The 18,552-nt window shown below is 33.5% G+C and overlaps 3 protein-coding genes across 5 annotated transcripts; 1 reads left to right on the top strand and 2 right to left on the bottom strand.

The window, feature by feature from the left end:
* Positions 1 to 802: 802 nt before the first annotated feature.
* Positions 803 to 9,974, top strand: LOC105787205 (putative 3,4-dihydroxy-2-butanone kinase). 3 transcript variants are annotated; one of them, XM_012613637.2, is made up of 20 exons: positions 803 to 992; positions 1,287 to 1,360; positions 1,437 to 1,500; positions 2,483 to 2,595; positions 2,689 to 2,736; positions 3,029 to 3,100; positions 3,219 to 3,308; positions 3,388 to 3,561; positions 3,738 to 3,815; positions 4,212 to 4,267; positions 5,772 to 5,902; positions 5,973 to 6,065; positions 6,489 to 6,553; positions 7,247 to 7,390; positions 7,482 to 7,525; positions 8,765 to 8,848; positions 8,933 to 9,006; positions 9,076 to 9,188; positions 9,272 to 9,367; positions 9,677 to 9,974. In XM_012613637.2, exons 1-20 carry the CDS (start codon positions 953 to 955, stop codon positions 9,830 to 9,832), a joined length of 1,809 nt encoding a protein of 602 aa, XP_012469091.1. In that variant the 5' UTR covers positions 803 to 952; the 3' UTR covers positions 9,833 to 9,974. The 3 variants fall into 3 exon arrangements, with proteins under 3 accessions (XP_012469091.1, XP_052489062.1, XP_052489063.1); XM_052633102.1 differs by having other exon boundaries at positions 7,464 to 7,525; XM_052633103.1 differs by having other exon boundaries at positions 813 to 1,095; positions 7,464 to 7,525.
* Positions 9,975 to 10,679: 705 nt separating this feature from the next.
* On the bottom strand, positions 10,680 to 12,380 carry LOC105787269 (54S ribosomal protein L24, mitochondrial). Its single transcript, XM_012613670.2, has 2 exons — positions 12,126 to 12,380; positions 10,680 to 11,311 (listed from the first exon to the last, which is right to left on the bottom strand). Exons 1-2 carry the CDS (start codon positions 12,320 to 12,322, stop codon positions 10,870 to 10,872), a joined length of 639 nt encoding a protein of 212 aa, XP_012469124.1. The 5' UTR covers positions 12,323 to 12,380; the 3' UTR covers positions 10,680 to 10,869.
* Positions 12,381 to 13,487: 1,107 nt separating this feature from the next.
* LOC105787225 (peptidyl-prolyl cis-trans isomerase FKBP42) lies at positions 13,488 to 17,137 on the bottom strand. The gene is made up of 6 exons (XM_012613648.2): positions 16,623 to 17,137; positions 15,378 to 15,467; positions 15,060 to 15,244; positions 14,856 to 14,978; positions 14,593 to 14,745; positions 13,488 to 14,004 (listed from the first exon to the last, which is right to left on the bottom strand). The coding sequence occupies exons 1-6, from the start codon at positions 16,918 to 16,920 to the stop codon at positions 13,678 to 13,680; spliced, it is 1,176 nt and encodes a 391-aa protein (XP_012469102.1). The 5' UTR covers positions 16,921 to 17,137; the 3' UTR covers positions 13,488 to 13,677.
* Positions 17,138 to 18,552: the final 1,415 nt, after the last annotated feature.

Below are 18,552 nucleotides of genomic sequence, written 5' to 3'. Positions count from 1 at the left end.
AATGATCCATTACTTAAACAAATATAAGTAATAAATTAAACTTTTTCAAGTTTTGTACAATAACATAATTCCAGAGACTTTTTCAGCTTGTGCATCGCAGAATATGCAAATTAGTTTTTTTTTTTTTTACAAATATTATTGTATCAAAACTCAACTAATTTATTTAATGCATACATTTTATTGTTAGGCTTTGGGCCATTTTGGTATAATGGAAGAGGTTTAAAAGTGTTTTTAAAACACGAAAATTGTCATGAAAAACGTGATTTATTAATTTTAGATATTCCGTATTATTATCAAAATTGTGATTGAAAGTTGAAATATTTATTTTAGACATGACATCAGAAAGTAAAAAATCCATATAATAATTAATATTAATTCCATCCATCTATGCAATTTAAAATTTTCAAAAGTTATATAATTACTTTTAAATTTAAAATGTAAATTATAAAAATTAAAAATTTTAGGGACTAAAGTGTAAATTTAAATAAAAAAGAGAAAATAAAATATTATTGATTATTTGTCATGGAAACGTATTAAGTTATATATTAGTGTGTTAAAAAACACTTTGGGGCTAAATTGGAATAAATTTAAATATATACGAACTAAATTGTAAATTTCTTATTTTTACCAAGGAATGATTAAAAGTGTGATTAAATTAGCATTTAATAAATAAATTTAAATCCGAAAATTTAAATTAGGTTAGTGAAAATTAGCATAAACAAATAAACAAATATATTGGCCACTAATTTTCCATTAAAAACAATAAATAAATAAATAACAGGTAAATTTGACGTCCGGACAAGTAACAACTCCCCGGTCTTGAAGTCTTAGCTAAAGCAAAGACAAAAAAATTCCATAGTTCGAACACCTAACAAAATCAAAACCTTTTATCCCCACTCTCATTTCTGAATTGCGAATTTTTGCAGAAGCATACAGCAAAGCAGAAACGATTATGGCTTTCCAAGGGAAGAAACTCATCAACAACCCCAATGGTTTGATTTATTCCTTCTATTTATTTCTCAGCAAATCAAACTAAGGATGAAGCAAGGATTTTGCTAAAATAGAACCAAAAAAGGAAGGCTTTTAGGCAAAATGGTTACTATTTCTTTTCTCATTTAACTTCTTTTGTTTCTCGATTGCATTACTTTACTATGGTCCTTCTACCAATCTAGAATATATGAACAATGGGGAAAAAAATTGGGTTACTTATTTTTAAAGAGAATTTTAACATTTTAATAGTCTGGTTTATGAATTGTTTTGACGTTCTTTTGTTTTGGTGGTGGCAGATGTGGTTACTGAATTTATTGAGGGTCTTGTTGAAACCTATCAAGGATTGCAATACTTAGATGGCTTCCCCGAGGTTATTTGGTTTCCTTTTTGCTCTTGTTCATTTCTGCAATTACAATTATCCAACATTATAACTTCTCCGTTTGCAGGTGAAGGTTGTATTACGTGCTGATGTTTCAGGTGCAACATATGACAAGGTCGCTGTGATATCAGGTTTGGACCCTAAAAAGCACCTAACACTTATATCTTTTTTTGGGTAAAAGTACCATGGAGACTCCTGTACTAGGAGTTAGACTGTATTTTCCCCCTCTACTTAAAAAATGAGCAAATTAGACATTGTATATTAGATCAAAGAGCAAACTGATATTCTGTTAAAAATTTCATTCATTTTTGCTGTTAAAAACTGGTCTCTATACATCAACATGAGGTACACGTAGTCAAGCTAGTTTTTAACAGTACAAATGGATAAATTTTTTAACAGAATGGACTAATTTGCTCTTTGATTTAATGTATAGGGAATAATTTGCCCCTTTTTTAAGTAGAGGAGGCAAAATGCAATCTGACTCTTAGTACAAGGGCCTCCATAGTACTTTTATCCTTTTTTTGTGATATGGAAAATGCAATTTAAATACTATATACTTTGTCGCTTTTAGTATCTTCATAAGCTATGATGATTTTCAAACAAGTTTTAAAGCTGCAGTAACTTTGTTCAACATCATCTTTGTTAGGCAACTATGTGGTCCAATAATATTCCTCAAATGTATGCCAAAAAGAGTCCTATCTCATCTAGAAAAAATATTGTAGTACTATTCTAATTGTCCAGAATTCACTATGGATTAGTTGGCATGCATGGTTGGCTATAAAATTTGGATCACACATGATTCTGTCCAAATAGTTCTCCGATCTTTTGCATTGAGAGTTTAATTTCATCAATGTAGCCACTTATATTTTAACTGTATGGGCTAATTTATACCCGTTGATGTTCCTGATTGCACGTGTTACATTACTCTTCTTACACTGTGTTTAAAAGGAAAATATATGAAAGAAGAAAGGGGAAAAAAAGTCTATTAAATCTCTGTCTGCAGGAAATGGTTAGCATGCCATGTGATATTTGTCTCTCTCAGGAACTCTTTTTGAAAAATAAAATATTGAGAACAGTAGACAGGAGTTTTTTTTGATAAAATTTGTGATGCAGGAGGAGGTAGTGGGCATGAACCTGCACAAGCTGGATACGTGGGAGAAGGGTTGCTAACAGCTTCAATTTGTGGAGATGTTTTTGCTTCTCCTACAGTTGATTCAATTTTAGCTGTATGCTTCCTTTTTTTATGGTTTAAGAGGATATCTATCTTCCTGCTAAAATTATGTTAACATTTTCCCTTTTGTGAATAATTATTTCATCAGGGCATTCGAGCTGTGACTGGTCCCATGGGGTGTCTTCTAGTAGTCACGGTACTTCTCTATCCTGAATCAGGTTATAGGTTTGTTGGGATTGATTGTTGTATTGGGGTATGCGGTGCTTTCAAGATGTGTGCTCTAATATTATTATTATTATTATTATTATTATTATTATTATTATTATTAGAAGAAGATACCTCTCTTTAGTTCTCCCCGACCCTTATGAAAATACATTGTTAGACTTGTTAAGCTAAAGGTTAGAAGCATTTCCAGGTTTGAAGCAAGGAGCATGTTATGAGGATTTTATTTCTTGTTCTAATTCATGGTATAACCTGGATGTTGACAGAATTATACTGGTGACCGCTTGAATTTCGGTTTAGCAGCTGAGCAAGCAAGATCTGAAGGCTATAAAATAGAAGTATGTTTCCCTGCTAAACATAATCTTTTTAAAAGTAGCATTTTATTTCTTTGACTGCCCGAATCATTGTAAGGGAGAATAAAATCAAAATGTGGATCCTGTTTTTTTTTTTTTGCAGACTGTAATTGTTGGAGATGATTGTGCATTACCTAAATCTCAAGGCATTGCTGGACGAAGAGGTTTGGCAGGAACAATCCTTGTTAATAAGGTTCTCTCTCTATCTCTCTCTCTGTAATTTTTAACAAGATTTTCCATTGTTTGTGTACCCATCAATTTTCGAGATGCAGGTTGCTGGAGCTGTGGCTGCTGCTGGCCTTTCTCTTGCTGATGTTGCTTCAGAGGCAAAACGTGCATCTGAGGTGGTTGGAACTATGGGTGTTGCATTATCAGTTTGCACATTGCCTGGTCAGGTCACATCTGATCGCTTGGGTTCAGGGAAGATGGAACTTGGTCTAGGCATTGTGAGTTACTTTATACTTATTTCTACAGAGCCGAGCGAAGTTGGTTTTCTTTTTCTTTTTATTGTGTTGAGTTGATAACTTTTAGACGAAAGTACTACATGCTTAGCCTTTGAGTGTTATCTGGCGCTTTGCCTTCATTACTTTTCATTTTTACCTAACTAGTGTTATTCTCCTAGCATGGGGAACCTGGTGCTGCTGTGGCAGACCTTCAGCCTGTGGATGTGGTGGTTACTCACGTTCTTAAGCAAATATTGGTATGTCCCTGTAGTGGAGCACGAGCTTATCTTTTTCAACACTCTGCCTTCTTTCATTACCTCTAAGGAAAACTTTATGCTATAGGCATTTCATACCACTAACTATTATGATGTCTACTATTGCTTTTGTGAAGAAAATGCCTTGAGTTGCTTTCTTTAGTAAAGTAGGGCACTATTATATATTGTTTTGGTTGTCTTCTTTTATTATTCTACTTTGGAGGTACCAAAAAAATGCATATAATTTCACCGGAAACTAGTTAAGTTGCACTTTGGATTCAATTGATATTTTCTCTATTTGAGCCTTCCCCTTTCTAGTTTGCTTTAGTTAAGTCCAATTATTAGTGATGCTGAAGGCTTTCTAGTTTGCCATTAATTTTAATTATATAATATTTTCAGGAAAGTAATTATGTTCCAATTACTCGAGGCAATAGAGTGGTGGTCATGATTAATGGGTGAGTATGAATTTTAATTTTCTTTTTTTGCTGAAAAAATTTTGCCTACTTCCTTCTTGGGGTTCTAGGGGATGTTTTGTGGTTAGTATGGTTTTGGGGCTTTGGAATTTGAGTCTATTGTGGTTCTAGCATTTCATGTTTCTACCTTAAGCTAGGAAGTATGGTTGCAATTCATGGTTTTGTGGTTAGTTTGTTCATTCTCTATGTTGTTTAGACTTGCATTATCATTGGTATTTATATTGATACAAGATTGTGGGACTAGTTGTGGCTATCAAAAGAAGAGGTAAGGGAAAAGGACGTGGATTGAGGGCTGAGAATGACCTTAAACCTATGTTGCTTGGACTCATTTATGGGTATGTGCCTAGGTGTCTAACTTGTCAATTGAGTTAAACTCAAGATTTGGAGACACAACATAAAGGGATCCGGGTGCGGGGGCTCATTTTATATATATTTTATTAAGCTATTTTCTTTTTAACCATTATAGATTGTAAACAATTTTGAAAAATAAAATATAAATTAAAATATATTAATATTGTTGGAATGGATTATACATTCAATGAAAAATATTTTGGGCCTTCAAACCCAAGTTAATAAAGACCCAAAGACTAATGTACATAGGGGGTTTTTTTAACATTTCACTTTTTCTTTCAACTTTACTTTTTTTAAAGGTGAGTACTTGATACATGGGCAGTGCATCATTTTAACCTTTTATTTTAATATTACTTAATCTTTCATTTAATTTTTAATTAATTATGCTTACATGTTTCTTTTCGTAATTTTTTTTTCGATATTTTCAATAGATTTATATATTCAAACGATTTTAGTTATTTCTTAATTATTTAAATTCAATCAAAAATTAGAGTTTCACGTAAGATGAAGATCAAAATTAAAGGTATAGTAAATGAAAATATGAGAAAGAAGCATTAAATATAGTTGTACATAATGTTAAGTATTAAAAAATTTAAAAATATAATATAATTTACAATAGCATAATTTTGCATAATAATGGCTTAGTTAGGTGTATGTTAATGATTAAAGGTTCATTTGGGTATTAGTTAAAGTTTAACGGCTTATTTGGATGTAATAAAAGAATAAGAACTTATTTAAATAAAATGAAAAGTTTATTTGGATGTAGCAAAACTATAAGAGCTTAGTTAAATGAAGTGACAAAATTTAAGTTCTTATTTAGGTACCAATTAAAGTTTAAAGGCTTATTTGGATGTAACAAAAGTACGAGGGCCTATTTAAATAAGTAAGAAAGTTCAAGGGCTTATTTGATATATTAGCCATAAAAATACTTTTATCAATAGGCTCATTCACCATTTTAAGCTCAATAAAAGCTTTTTCTTGATGAATGCTTAAATTATCTCCCTAATTGAGCTTGGTTTGGCTCATGTATTGATCCATTTGCATTTATGTTGTGGTTTTTGTCCAAAGTATTTTCAATACTTTTATATTGTTCTTGTTTTTATTTTCATTATTTTAAAGATCTTATGACATGCAGATTAGGTGCCACTCCTGTGATGGAACTAATGATTGCAGCTGGAAAGACTGTCCCTAAATTGCAGCTAGAATTTGGACTACTTGTTGAAAGAGTGTATACAGGATCATTTATGACCTCTCTCGATATGAAAGGTTTGTTGCTAATAAAAATTCTTCATTATTTATTAGAAATATTTCATTGTTAGTACAATGTTTCTTTCAGGATTTTCAATCTCTATAATGAAGGTAGATCAAACTCTGTTGCAACACCTGGATGCTTCCACTAAGGCTCCACATTGGCCTGTCGGTTCTGCTGGTTTGTGAATGTGTTAGAAATTTGATACCTTGTGTTTATGTTTCCATTTTTATTTTTGACTTGTCTATAAGATGCTTGAAGAAATTTGGTTTAATGAACACCATCTATAACATGATCTAGATTTCATTGTTAAAAATGTAATCTTGACCTTTTTTACTTTTCTTGAAATACCTGTATTTGCATCTATGTTTAATACATTCGAATATGGGTCTAGCGATATAACCCTTCAAATAGAAAGAAATTCCTAGAAAAAATTAAATATTCCTTTGCTGGACACTTACTTGAATTTGATACTCATACCCTAGTCTAAGGCTAAGCTATATATGTTACAACAGTTAACCTTACTAGGTTGAAATTTTAAATTAAAGTTCGGAGGCAAATTGCGGTTCATTTTACTCAAGTGCTTGTTTTCTTGTAGGGTAGGTAATCGTCCACCAGCCAAGACTCCAGTTCCATTGCCATCATCACGTTCAATGAAGAGTGATGAGGTAGGTCCAGGAATAATTGGTTATATATTAGGAATGGACATGTCATTTATTGAAGTGAAATTTCCAATTAATGGTTTATGGTTAATTAGCATCCCTTTCATACAGAATATGGATATTGGGCTGTTAGGTGCTTTACCAAAAAGTAAAGAGTGTAGGGAAATTGAAACATCCTTACATGTAACAAAGGGCCAAAAAAGTGCACGAGTTATTCAATCTGGAGCTTGTGGACAAGCTCTTTTTCCAGGAGGGGAGTGATGTTAGACATCAATTAATTATTAAATCATTTTATTATTTTATTAGGAGCAGTATTAGAAGATTTTATTTATGAGAATTTTTTTTAATTGAAATATTTTAGAGAGAGATTGAAATTCTTTCTTTATTTAGAGTCCTTGTTTTAATTTACTTAGCTTATAGGTTTTTTTTCAAATTAGTAAACCTATGTAAAAGTCAGAATTTATTGCAATATTTAGAGGTTTAAGAGACTCTCTTAACGAGTCTAAGGTCTGAAATTCCCTTAGATGAGTTCCACACTCTCATCATAGGTTATTTGTGTGGAAGAAACAAAAACAATGGGGAAAGCCCCACTGAGTCAAACGATTTTTCTACAAATCGTCCGGTAACTCAAGTCTCAATCTGTAACTTGGGACCGTAACACCTTCATTCACGCTGACCTTTCTTGTCTGTTTTTGGTAGTTATTAAGTCGGCCACTGCAGCTTACTGAACAGGGCCATATTCTTGAAGTGGCTATTGAGGCAGCTGTAAATGCCATAATCAATATGAGAGATATTTTGAATGATTGGGATAGCACAATCGGTGATGGTGACTGCGGGTCAGCAGTAAGTTGTGCACTCAAACTGTCTTAGTTTATTGTTTAGCTTTTGGTTCACAAGTTATTGCATGATATGCAAGATTAATTTGCTTTTGCAGATGTATAAAGGGGCAACAGCAATCCTTGATGATATGAAAAAATAGTATGCCCTTTCTCCATTTTTTCCCTTTTGTTGCTTGAATAGGGGAACCATGATAGTTGTGACAATCCTCAACCAGAATGCTGGGACATATATGTAGTTGTGGAAGTTGTCTGCCCACCATAGTGATTGGTTTTTAGGTGCTGAACGTGTTTAACTTTTTGATGAAGTGTCGGAGGTTTCTACAAGTCATTATTCTAGACGTGGTGGAAGGGATATACTAACTGAGGTTAAAATAATTTTGTAGTCCCTGTACTCTTTGTACATTTGAAATTTAGTTCATTTTATTTTCAAGAATTTAGTCCTGCATTTTGGATTTAATAATTCAGATCCAATTGTTAACATGATTAAATTTATTTTATTAAATTTACTAGTGTGATATTTTGAAATAAACAAATACTCACTCGGTAACCATATAAAAAATTAAATGCAATGGACTTAAATTTAACAAAAAAAATTTAGCAGTATTAACAATGACTTGCTTTTTTAAATCCAAAAAGTAGAGGGACTAAATTCCTGGAAATAGAAGTGGGGGACTAAATTCCAAATATACTAAGAGTGTAGGGATTTGGAGTCATAACCAACTTTGATCTATAAGGCTTGCCAATTGTTCTGTGTTAAATATATTTTTAAGATTTCCTCCAATGTTAGGAGACGTGGCTTTCACATATTATTGGTTGTAAAACTACTTGGACCTTACAATGGTGAAATATTTGTGAACATTTTGTATTTCACTTATTATGCAGTTGTATTAGTGTCATGGCAATGCCAAGAGTCTTGGAAAAATTGTTGGTTGTAATGCTTCAGAAACTTGGAGGCCCGTGATTCAATAAGAGGAATCTCTCGTAGTAGAAATATCAATGTATAAAACTATTATAGTCAAACAGGTTGCTGGAGTTTGTGTTGCTTGGACTCCTCATTTTTCTTGAAATACCTGTGTCTAACACTCGCCTCTGACACATGGATTTGATGATATAACCTCCAAGGATGAAGAAAAAACTTAGAAGAATCTAACCATACTTGTGGCCGTTACATACCTGTATCTGGTCCTCACACCCGAGTTGGTATGACTTATTGGGTAATTGCTTTAATTGCTGCCATTATTGTTTGAACAATAGTTCAATTTGGAAGTGTTATGCATTGGTTGATAGCTGTCTTTGCATGTGAAAGAATGTTTTTACACCTTAGTGATTATCATGCTTTTCATTCATTTCTTGATGAATAATCCTCATCTGGTTCCAGCTATCCTTTGAATAATGCTGCAGAAACAGTGAATGAAATTGGATCATCTGTGAGAAGAGCTATGGGAGGAACTAGTGGGGTCTTGTAATTTACTTGCCTGTTCTCTGTGCTTGATATATACGTGGACAGATCATTAGAAATATAAACTCTGAACTTCACTTTGAACAGATACACTATATTTTGTAAGGCAGCATATGCACAGTTGAAAGCAAACTCAGATTCAACTGTCACAGCAAAGCAATGTGAGATGATGCTCTTCATCTGAAAGATTTTTTGAACTAAAACCTTGACTAAAGAACTCTTGATTTCAGGGGCTGAAGCACTTGAAGCTGCAGTCGCTGCAGTCAGTAAATATGGTGGGGCTAGTACTGGATATCGCACGTTATTGGATGCTCTTATTCCTGCATTAGCAGTTCTTAAGGAGGTTATACAGAACAGCAGCCTTTCTTTGCTCTTTTTCATTAATGACGTTTAAGATTATGTACTAATATTTTGTGTTGCAAGCAGAGGTTAACCAGTGGTGAAGATTCTTGTACTTCTTTTGTTCTCTCATCTGAAGCAGCAGTGGCAGGAGCTGGATCAACTAAAGACATGCAGGCCCAGGTTGTTTTGTCACTTTTTCCTTTCCTTATAGACTTCATTTAGGATTGTGATTGCACTTGGCTGGTCCAATTGTCTGGTTGTTCTTGGGTACAAAATTTTATTAAAATGATGTGATGCTACATGCCATATCTCCAAAGCATTTTCAAGTTATGTGCTGCAAATAAAACTCTAGACACCATACAGAAGCAACTTACTAGAAGAAACAGGACTGATCACAAACACACACATATACATACGTAGTGTTGTTGTTAGTCCTAATGCATTGCACACCATATGTCTAGGGATGTGATGGAGTTGGTGTTTATGCAGGCTGGGCGGTCAAGCTATGTGTCAGCAGCTATACTTGCAACAGTTCCGGATCCTGGAGCGATGGCAGCAGCTGCGTGGTACAGAGCTGCAGCTTTGGCTGTGAAGGATAAATTCCATCCTTCTTTTAACTCATCTATCAATAAATCAAAATCATAATATTCATTTGTAGTCTTTCTTTAATCGAATCTACCAAAGCGTTGCTTTTATGGCTTTAGCCTTGCTTTTCAAAAGTGTTGTAAAATAGAAAATATGTATTTAAACTTAAATTATAATAAAAATAATAAAATAATTAAGTAAATTGAAATCATTTCATTAACTCATAAATGTGTACATCCAAAGCCCAGAAAAAATAGAACATTAAGAATAAGGGCAAACAAGCTCGGCCCAAACCTTAGACACCCAAACAACTCCAATGTGCTCGAAGGAGCCCAGGGTTGTTGTAACCACGCCTAGCAAGTCTTACAGCGAGGAGCCAATGCTGTCGCCACCGCGAAGCTCGTTAAGGACATTGATTGAGCTTTAATCCAAAGCCTTCGAGCGGGCGTCAGCATCTAGATAGTGAGAGTCTGGAACAAGTTTAGATAAAATATTTATAATTGATGTTAAAATTGACATAAAAAAGTGTTAGAATTTTGTGAGTTAAATTCTAATGAAAATAAAATACAAGTGACAAGATAGGGGACAAGATAAGAGATTTACTTCATCTATTTAATGTTGATTAGAATAAAGTATTTTAACCTAATACAATAAATAGACGTAGCCATCTCTCTTCTTGTATTATTCAATTTGATATAGTAAATTATTTTCTTCTTTGCCCATAATTTTTTCTCGAGAAGACTTTCACGTCTATTTTTTACAAAAGTTTACAATTACAATCATTTAAAAAGTTTTTAAAATTAATTTATTATTTTTACTTGATGTCTTTTTTCTAAATATTAATTATATATTATTTAAAATTATTATAGCCAATTTATTGACCATCAAAAAATAAAAAAAAAATGAATAGTGAAGAATTTAATCATACATTAGTAAAGTAATATCACCTTTTTACGTCAACTGTTTAGTCGACGACATGATAACACTAATTCCATAAGTACCACAATATAAAAAGCTTAGCTACCAAATTATTCATCCAAAACAAATATTCCCTTATAGAGTAGCCAAAAAGAAAGTGGACGCACCCAGTTCTACACTCAAGAATTTGCAACCAGCACATCGCCATCGGAACTATCTTCCCCGGCATTACCAGTTCCATCATGACTTCTTCTGTTCTCAATTTCTTCCAGTTTCCCTGACCATCCATACATCTGTCTTCTAGCATCCCTTCGAGCTGCTCTCTCCGCTAGCTTCAGTTCTTTGAATCCTTGCTCAAACTTTGCTTCATCCTCCGGCGAAAAGAAGACTACCTCCATTTGCCCAAGCTCTTCATACATTTTCTCGATTTTAGCTTTCCAGAACAGACCCATTTCTGTATCCATCTTGTGGTAGGGAGTTTTCAGCAGGTACTCGTCAATCCCGCCTGCCTTGTCAATGCAACGGAGGGCATGAGTGGTTACTTTGACTCGAATATGGCGATCTAAGATATAACTAAATAGACGCTTCTCTTGTACATTAGGCTTCCAACTCCTCCTCGATCTGTCACAACCATTGCACGGTGTTAAAATTTCCCAATGAATACAAAGACCACATATCTTCAACATAGCAATAAAAATCTCCTTACTATTATTGCAGTATAGAAAAATCTCATTTCCTGAATTAAAGCCTCAATCCAACTACTAAGGATTTGCAATTCAAATAATCTTCTCTGTTCTTGATCATGGCCAATATTGTCTTAGAATAAATTCTTAAGTGCAAGCAAACATGAAAACAGAGAGCAACCATTCCGCTTACTCTTTTGCACCAATAAAGACACAGATATCAGAGTTCGAAGTGCACGCAACCAATTTCGCAACCAAGAACCGGAACAAATTACATGCTTACGAGGATACATCACATCTCGATATAACATATCACTAGTGATCTCAACAAGGACGAATTTTCCTCGAAACTTTTTAAAAGTAGAGAGAACCAACAATAGCAGAAAGTCAGATACCTATAGAGAGCATTGTAGGGTTCCAAAACAAAGATCCAAATCACCAAAAATGCTAAATTGGATGCTACTCTAAGTTTAATATCCCACAACTAACACATATTCAGAGTTTCCCAAACGATATCGAACAACTTCAAGCCAAATTTGCAGCAAATCCCGGAACTTAGTTCTTAAAAACCAATATTAACTCTAATACATGAATCCTAGAAGACATCACCGCCTTTCAATAACAGCAGCTAAAGACTCAACCTCCACAGATCTCCTTAGGCCGATAAATAATACATAAAAAAAGGAGACAAAATAAACAAATAAATCGAACAAAATAAGTCTAAGAAAGTAGCAAAGATAAAGAGAGGGTACTTGTTTCCACCGTCTTCGCTTATACGGTTGCCGAACTGGATGTGACGGCCAGCGTAAAGGCCGCGTTTGGCGCGGTTCATGACGACCTTGCTGTCTGGAATGGATTTTTGAAGCTGTTCCTTAACTCCATGCGCTAGGTTTTTCTCCCCCACCTTCTTCAACAGCTTTTTCATCATCTCCTTCCCTCTGAAAGCCATTTTTGCCTTTCCCTTTCCCCCGTACCAGTGTTTTTTTTCTTTACTTAAGAGTTAGGTTTAGGGCTTTTGATGGGTACGAGTTTTGGGCTTTTAAATAAACCCTAGAGAAGAAACTAATTTGAAACCCCAATGAATAATTCCTTTTGGGATTATTATAAATAAATATTATAGTTTATTTAAAGGAAAAAGTTGTCCTAGAATTGGGATATGAAAGTTATGGATGGATCATGTATATATATTTTAATACTTATACTTTTTAAAGATTTAAACTAAAATTTTATCAAAGCACTAAAGTATAATTTTATTATTTTTAAAGATTTAATGACAAATTTGATCACTAACGTTAGATATTTTTATCAAAATGACTCTAACCCTATTTATATTTTTGAGTCTTTTTTACCATTAACTTTTCTTCTTTTTTCAATCTACTTTTTCTAATGATTTATTGAAGGTATCGTTAACAAAATTAACCGTATGATGAGAATTTCATGTGAAACATTTTTAATGAAATATAATTTATTACTTGGATAACCTAATAAAATAACTACATTTAAAGAGTAATAAAATAAATAAATAATACATTAAATTAAAAAACAACTATTAATTTAAAGAAAATAAACATAATTATCTAACAAAAATTAACTCGGTAGAAAAACTTCCCAACAAACAAAATTTATAATATTATGAGGGCTCAGTAAATCCATTAAGTAATTAATATTATGATATATAGAATATATGAAATTCATTAATATTATGATATACGAAATATAAAATTTATAATAAAAATTTTAATTGACGTGTTATTATTACCACAATGGCTCGATGCCAAATTATTATCATTTTGATATTATCAAATATTCAAACTAGTATAAACATAATAAATTTATTCATAGAAGTAAATTTTAAATGCTTTTAAATAATTAATATAAATTACTTGTAAAATTTAATTTAAACATATAAATTCGATTAAATTATGTTATTAATTATTGTACCTTATAAAAGTTATAGACATAGCCCTTGTACTTTTATTTGATCAATTTTAGTCTATATACTTTTCAAATTGATCAATTTTAACCCTATACTTTTCAAACAAATTTAAAATTTTAATACTGATCCAATAGATCATCTTAAGTACCTATATTTTTAAAACTTTGGAATTTCAATCTTAACACAAATAACAATCATTATTCCATTAACTGAATTTTTAGCAAGTAATATGCAAAATATCCCATTACACATGATAATATGTTTAGTATTACACATTTAAGTTTGGTGATGTATCCCACAACTTTTCCACAAAATGATTTAAAGCTTTGATTAAATTGTTTTTTTGGGAAAATCTTTCGGAGCTTAAACTAATCAGCTTTCACTCTTTCACGCCTAAACATGTAATAGAATAGTGACAGAAGCCAGTGCCATAATCGGATTATCCAATTACCTCTCTTGGATTTAGGTTCAGGTCTTGGTCCAAAAATTCCTTTATAAATCTCTTTTTGCTTCTGGTATATAGCTTTGTCTTGTTCTGCAAGCATACGCAACTCCCTTGCAATCGCTTTGTCTTCAGGTGCATATTTGCGAGCCTTTAGAAAGTCTTCCCGCGCAGCATCCGTTTGCCCGAGTTCGGCTCGGGCCTTTCCACGTCTGAACATGGCTTTCACATTATTTTCATCTTCTGATAATACCTGAGAACCACACAGACAGAGCTATTATACCTGTTGATGTTAATCAACATACAATTGCCAAATGTGTAAGAAGAGATAGGATGGGATTTTAATCAAATGTATATATTCATTATACAAAGCTGCTTCATCAAGTTCAAGACTGGGACATGGAAAGACCTAAAACTCACTGTTTGGTTCTTGGAAGTACGAAAGTGAAATGACAAAATATCAGCAGCTTTATTCATACTGATTCTTTCCAACAATTAAATTACTCCTAAGCAAGTTAGGGTGGGTTTGGATGGGCGATTGGGTGCGGTGCGGTGCATTTAGCTTACTTTTTGTCTCATGCTACAGTATCGCTACAGTATCTAATCTCACCGCCACCGCTGTTTTTACACTAAACACAGGTAAATGCACCGCCCATCCAAACTCACCCTTAATCACTTTTATCTTTAGAAACCATCAAAAAAAAAAATCAAATGGAGATAATTCCAGACTAAGGTTTGTTCTTTCAAGTTTTAACAGTTGCCATCTGAAATTACAGATCAACAAACTTTAAGAAGCCGGTTATATAGAAAAGTAAAGCTGTCGGATGGAATGTACACTTACAATGGAACAGTGTCCAACGGCTTCTTCATAGCGCTTGAGCTTTATCAAACAAGCAGCCATGTTAAGATGACATGGATTTTTGACAGCTAAAGCCATGTCTCGATACTTCCCAAATAACTGGAACATAAAGTCATCACCCATGTACGCTATGGCCTAGCATGGGAAAAAGAAAAGGGTGGATAACAATTAGAACTTGCCAAAATAACAAAAACAAAAATAGGTATGATAGGATATCCTAATTTAAAGGAACACAAGTCTATAACCATTTCATACTGTTGCATGGCCTCCTCTAGCTTATCCTCCTTGAATAAAGAATTCCCGTCCATCTTTCTTCTATCTGCTGCACCAATTCTTTCCTCTACAGTCATGTCAGCACGAGCCTTTCCCTAAAGAAGTGTCTCATTAATAGATGCATTTAGTTAGTATGAGGAAAAATGATACATGAAAACTACAAAAGAGCAACTTACTTCTTTGGTTTCATCAAATCCAATAAGCTCAACCTCATATAATATGTCTGCCATTGGTGGAACGTTTGGGAAAGAAAAGCTTCCTTCTTTCCCATAACCTAATTCCCAGCCCACATGTAACAATGCACGTTCCCCTGATTTCATACTTGACACACCTATAGCCAAACCAGTCATTTCCTTTTTCTCTGCCACCACAGTAAAGAGAAATTTAATATTTCATTATATGCCTATACACCAGTAATCAATAAAGCATAAATTTCAATGTGCATCTTTACTAATAGGAAGAAACAACAAAAGAGAAAACAGTCAAGTGGATACCTTTGCCTAAGACCAATTCAAGTGGTTGTTGTTCATGCCATGTGTCATCAAATTTATGCTTGGTAGTTTCAGTCCATGCCCTGTAGTGCACTATTTCATATTTGCAGTTACTGAGATGTTAGTATGGAATATATAACATAAAGTAAATAGTACAACTCCTTGACCTGTTACAAGACTACTGAGTAACAATTTGAGAAAGCAAAGGGCAGTAGAAGTTCAAAATGGATCATTGGACTTGTTGAGGGAAGGTCGGACTCTCTCTCGGAAGAAGTCATTAAAGTGTCATCTACTTGGGAGTCAATAGATCCCTTAACAGAAGGTACTGTCCTTGTGTCAGGGTTTTGTCTCCTAACTCTGCAGAGAGCCCTGTGGGTTCATGGAGTGAGAGCATCTCGGTTGATGGAGGTACAACCTGCAAGTATTCAGGGGAGAAGCATTAGTATTGTGCACGATGGTAATCATGGAGAATGCACGCAAAAATTCGAACCACCAACCACTCAAATCCCCGCGCGCGTATTCTTCATGATTATTATTGTGCACAATAGTAACGCTTCTCCCCTGAGTTGTTGCAAGTTGTATCTCCACCAATCAAGGCGCTTCCACTCCGTTAACCCAGTACACTGGTACAATACCTTCTGTTGAAGGATCCATTGGCTCCCAAGCAGACAACACTTCAAAAACTTCTCTTTAGCCAAATTGGTACCATATACCCTTCCCTGGAGGACAATATACCTTTCATTATTGAAGGACCAGGTCGGTGTCTCCAAGGACAACACTTCAAAGACTTCTCTCGGAGGAGTTGATCCCCACCTCAACAATTGGAGAGAGTTTGACCTCCCCTCAACAGGACTAAGCATCTATAGTTACGAGGCTAGCATTTTGCTGAAGGAATGCGTTAAAATACCAGAAACATAGACATGACAAAAGTGGCAAGCTGTTAGAATCACACCTCCACTGATGCAATTTAATAGGACAACGACTATCAGTATAGTTTCATCAAGATGTTGAGTAAAAGAATAATATAAAAGATTCAAACTTCATTAAGATGTTGATTAAAATAACCAGATACAAGATTCAAGCTTCTAGTTGCAGGGTGAGTACAGAAAGTTAGACCAGATCGAACCATAACATATGTAGGACTGGCGATGGTTTCTGATATAAGAATTTCAGCTTTTCATACAGTGGATTAAAAGCATGGCAAAATAGGGAAGAGAAATAAACATTTCACAAGTTTTTGATACTTACAGAAGCATGTTGAATACTTTGATGGCTTTTGACCATGGCCTTCCTTAATGATTTGCTTTTTTACTTCTTCATGAAGAATTTCCATATCAGATTCAACTTTCGGAGGTCCAGCAGCATCTTGAGGTGGTTCCCCATGCACAAATGCAGTATTTTCAGTAACTATTTCATTCTCCTCAACAATTTCCATATCAGATTCAACTTTCGGAGGTCCAGCAGCATCTTGAGGTGGTTTCCCATGCACAAATGCAGTATTTTCAGTACCTATTTCATTCTTATCATCTTCACCTGAGATGAACATACTTATAAACTTCGTTACCCGGACTCGGCAATTTGGGGTGCAGTACCTGTGCCGACACGATCCGACACGGGATACGGGTCAGATCCGGAAAAAACCAGCGGAATCGACGGTGAGCGAGAACTGAGATGAGAGGAGAGAAGAGGAAAAAAAACTGATCCGCAGAGAGAGAGGCAGAAGAGGGACGATGGTAGGGCGAAGACATGATAGAAGGAAGGGAAAAGAGACTATTCAAATAAATGAGACTATTTGACAAAAATAATATTAAAAAAATTATTGGGTAAATTACACCATTAAACTATGTGTAATTTTTTATTTTGGTTACTAAACTATTCAAAAGTTTTATTTAAGTAACTGGTTGTTAAAGCCGATGCTATATGGCTTTTTTTCTGTTCACATTGCTTATACCAATCAAAAGCTCTCTTTCTCTCTCTCTTCTATAGTTCAATGTTTTTCATGAAACAACATTGGATGTTACGAATTTATGAATCAAAATACAAACAACTCTTTTTTAGCTTACTGGCGAAACTTTTTTTAAAAAACTTAATAACTTAGTAACTTAAATAAAAACTTTTAAATAGTTCGGTAAGTTAAATGAAAACTTTCAAATAGTTCAATAATCAAATTGTAACTTTCTTTTAATTAAGTGCCCAAAACAAAAACTTCCCATAATTTAGTGACTAGTGTAATTACTTATTTTTATTGATATGCCAAAAACTTTTTTACCAAAATGACATGTGATAAAGATTCATGTCAAAAAAAATTATTATTTTCCAAAGGTTCAAATAGGTACAGATGGACACAATTTGGGCAGGTACATAATTTTGAGGTCTAAACCGTCCCCAATTATATCGATTTGGATTTTTGGAAGACGAAATTTTTTTATTGATGTCATGTCAAATTGTCTAAATTGACATAGTTAATGGATATTTTACCCAAGTTACTATCAACTGTGTCGATTTGGACATAAGCTCCTTACAAACTTATAATTTTTATTATAATTTAAGCTTATATATTTTATATATTATAATATTAACGAATTTAAATTATAAGCTTAAATCACAATAAAAATTAAAATTGATTCAAATATAAAGTGTTTTTGTTTTCATGCCTTATTATTGCTACTATAATGCCAAGTTATTATTTTGGTATTAATAAATATTCAACCTAGATTATAGTACAAGCATGATAAAATAATTTGTGTTAACCTATTGTGAATATTATGTTATATGAATACCTATATAAATTGTTTTTAAATCTTAATTTGAATATAAAAATGGAGTAAATTTATAAGCTAAAATTTAGTGTTACTTAAAAAGGGTGGTTTCACTTATGGTAAACAAACTTCCAGCTTATGCACTATTGTTTTGTTGGGATGAGCTGAATTCAAATATTGTTAGTATTTTCGGAATGCAAATTCAACACCTAAACAGACAAAGCCTTTCTCATTTTGACACCAATATTACTACCTACCCCTTCAAATTCGACCAAGTTTTATTTTTTAAGTTTTAAAATTGCACAACTATAAGCACAGATATTGATGCGTTTAATATAAACCTGTTAAATTTTAGTTATTGAAGTGTTTCATGAGTAGATTTGGCCTTAGATTTTATTTGTGTTCAGGCCCCAACGTAC

Source organism: Gossypium raimondii, chromosome 7, assembly GCF_025698545.1.
Source record: "Gossypium raimondii isolate GPD5lz chromosome 7, ASM2569854v1, whole genome shotgun sequence".
Lineage (NCBI taxonomy): Eukaryota > Viridiplantae > Streptophyta > Magnoliopsida > Malvales > Malvaceae > Gossypium > Gossypium raimondii.
This window is presented reverse-complemented; position numbering and strand designations above follow the sequence as displayed.

Coding starts and splice junctions, on each gene's coding strand:
- LOC105787225 (XM_012613648.2), bottom strand. CDS start 16,920: ATGTTCATCTCAGGTGAAGATGATAAGAATGAAATAGGTACTGAAAAT. Junction 15,468..16,622: donor AAAGTATTCAACATGCTTCT/GTAAGTATCAAA, acceptor AATATGAAATAG/TGCACTACAGGGCATGGACT. Junction 15,245..15,377: donor TGAATTGGTCTTAGGCAAAG/GTATCCACTTGA, acceptor CTGTGGTGGCAG/AGAAAAAGGAAATGACTGGT.
- LOC105787205 (XM_052633102.1), top strand. CDS start 953: ATGGCTTTCCAAGGGAAGAAACTCATCAACAACCCCAATG. Junction 4,268..5,771: donor GTGGTGGTCATGATTAATGG/GTGAGTATGAAT, acceptor TATGACATGCAG/ATTAGGTGCCACTCCTGTGA. Junction 6,554..7,246: donor GTTCAATGAAGAGTGATGAG/GTAGGTCCAGGA, acceptor TGTTTTTGGTAG/TTATTAAGTCGGCCACTGCA.
- LOC105787269 (XM_012613670.2), bottom strand. CDS start 12,322: ATGGCTTTCAGAGGGAAGGAGATGATGAAAAAGCTGTTGAAGAAGGTG. Junction 11,312..12,125: donor AGCGAAGACGGTGGAAACAA/GTACCCTCTCTT, acceptor TGGTTGTGACAG/ATCGAGGAGGAGTTGGAAGC.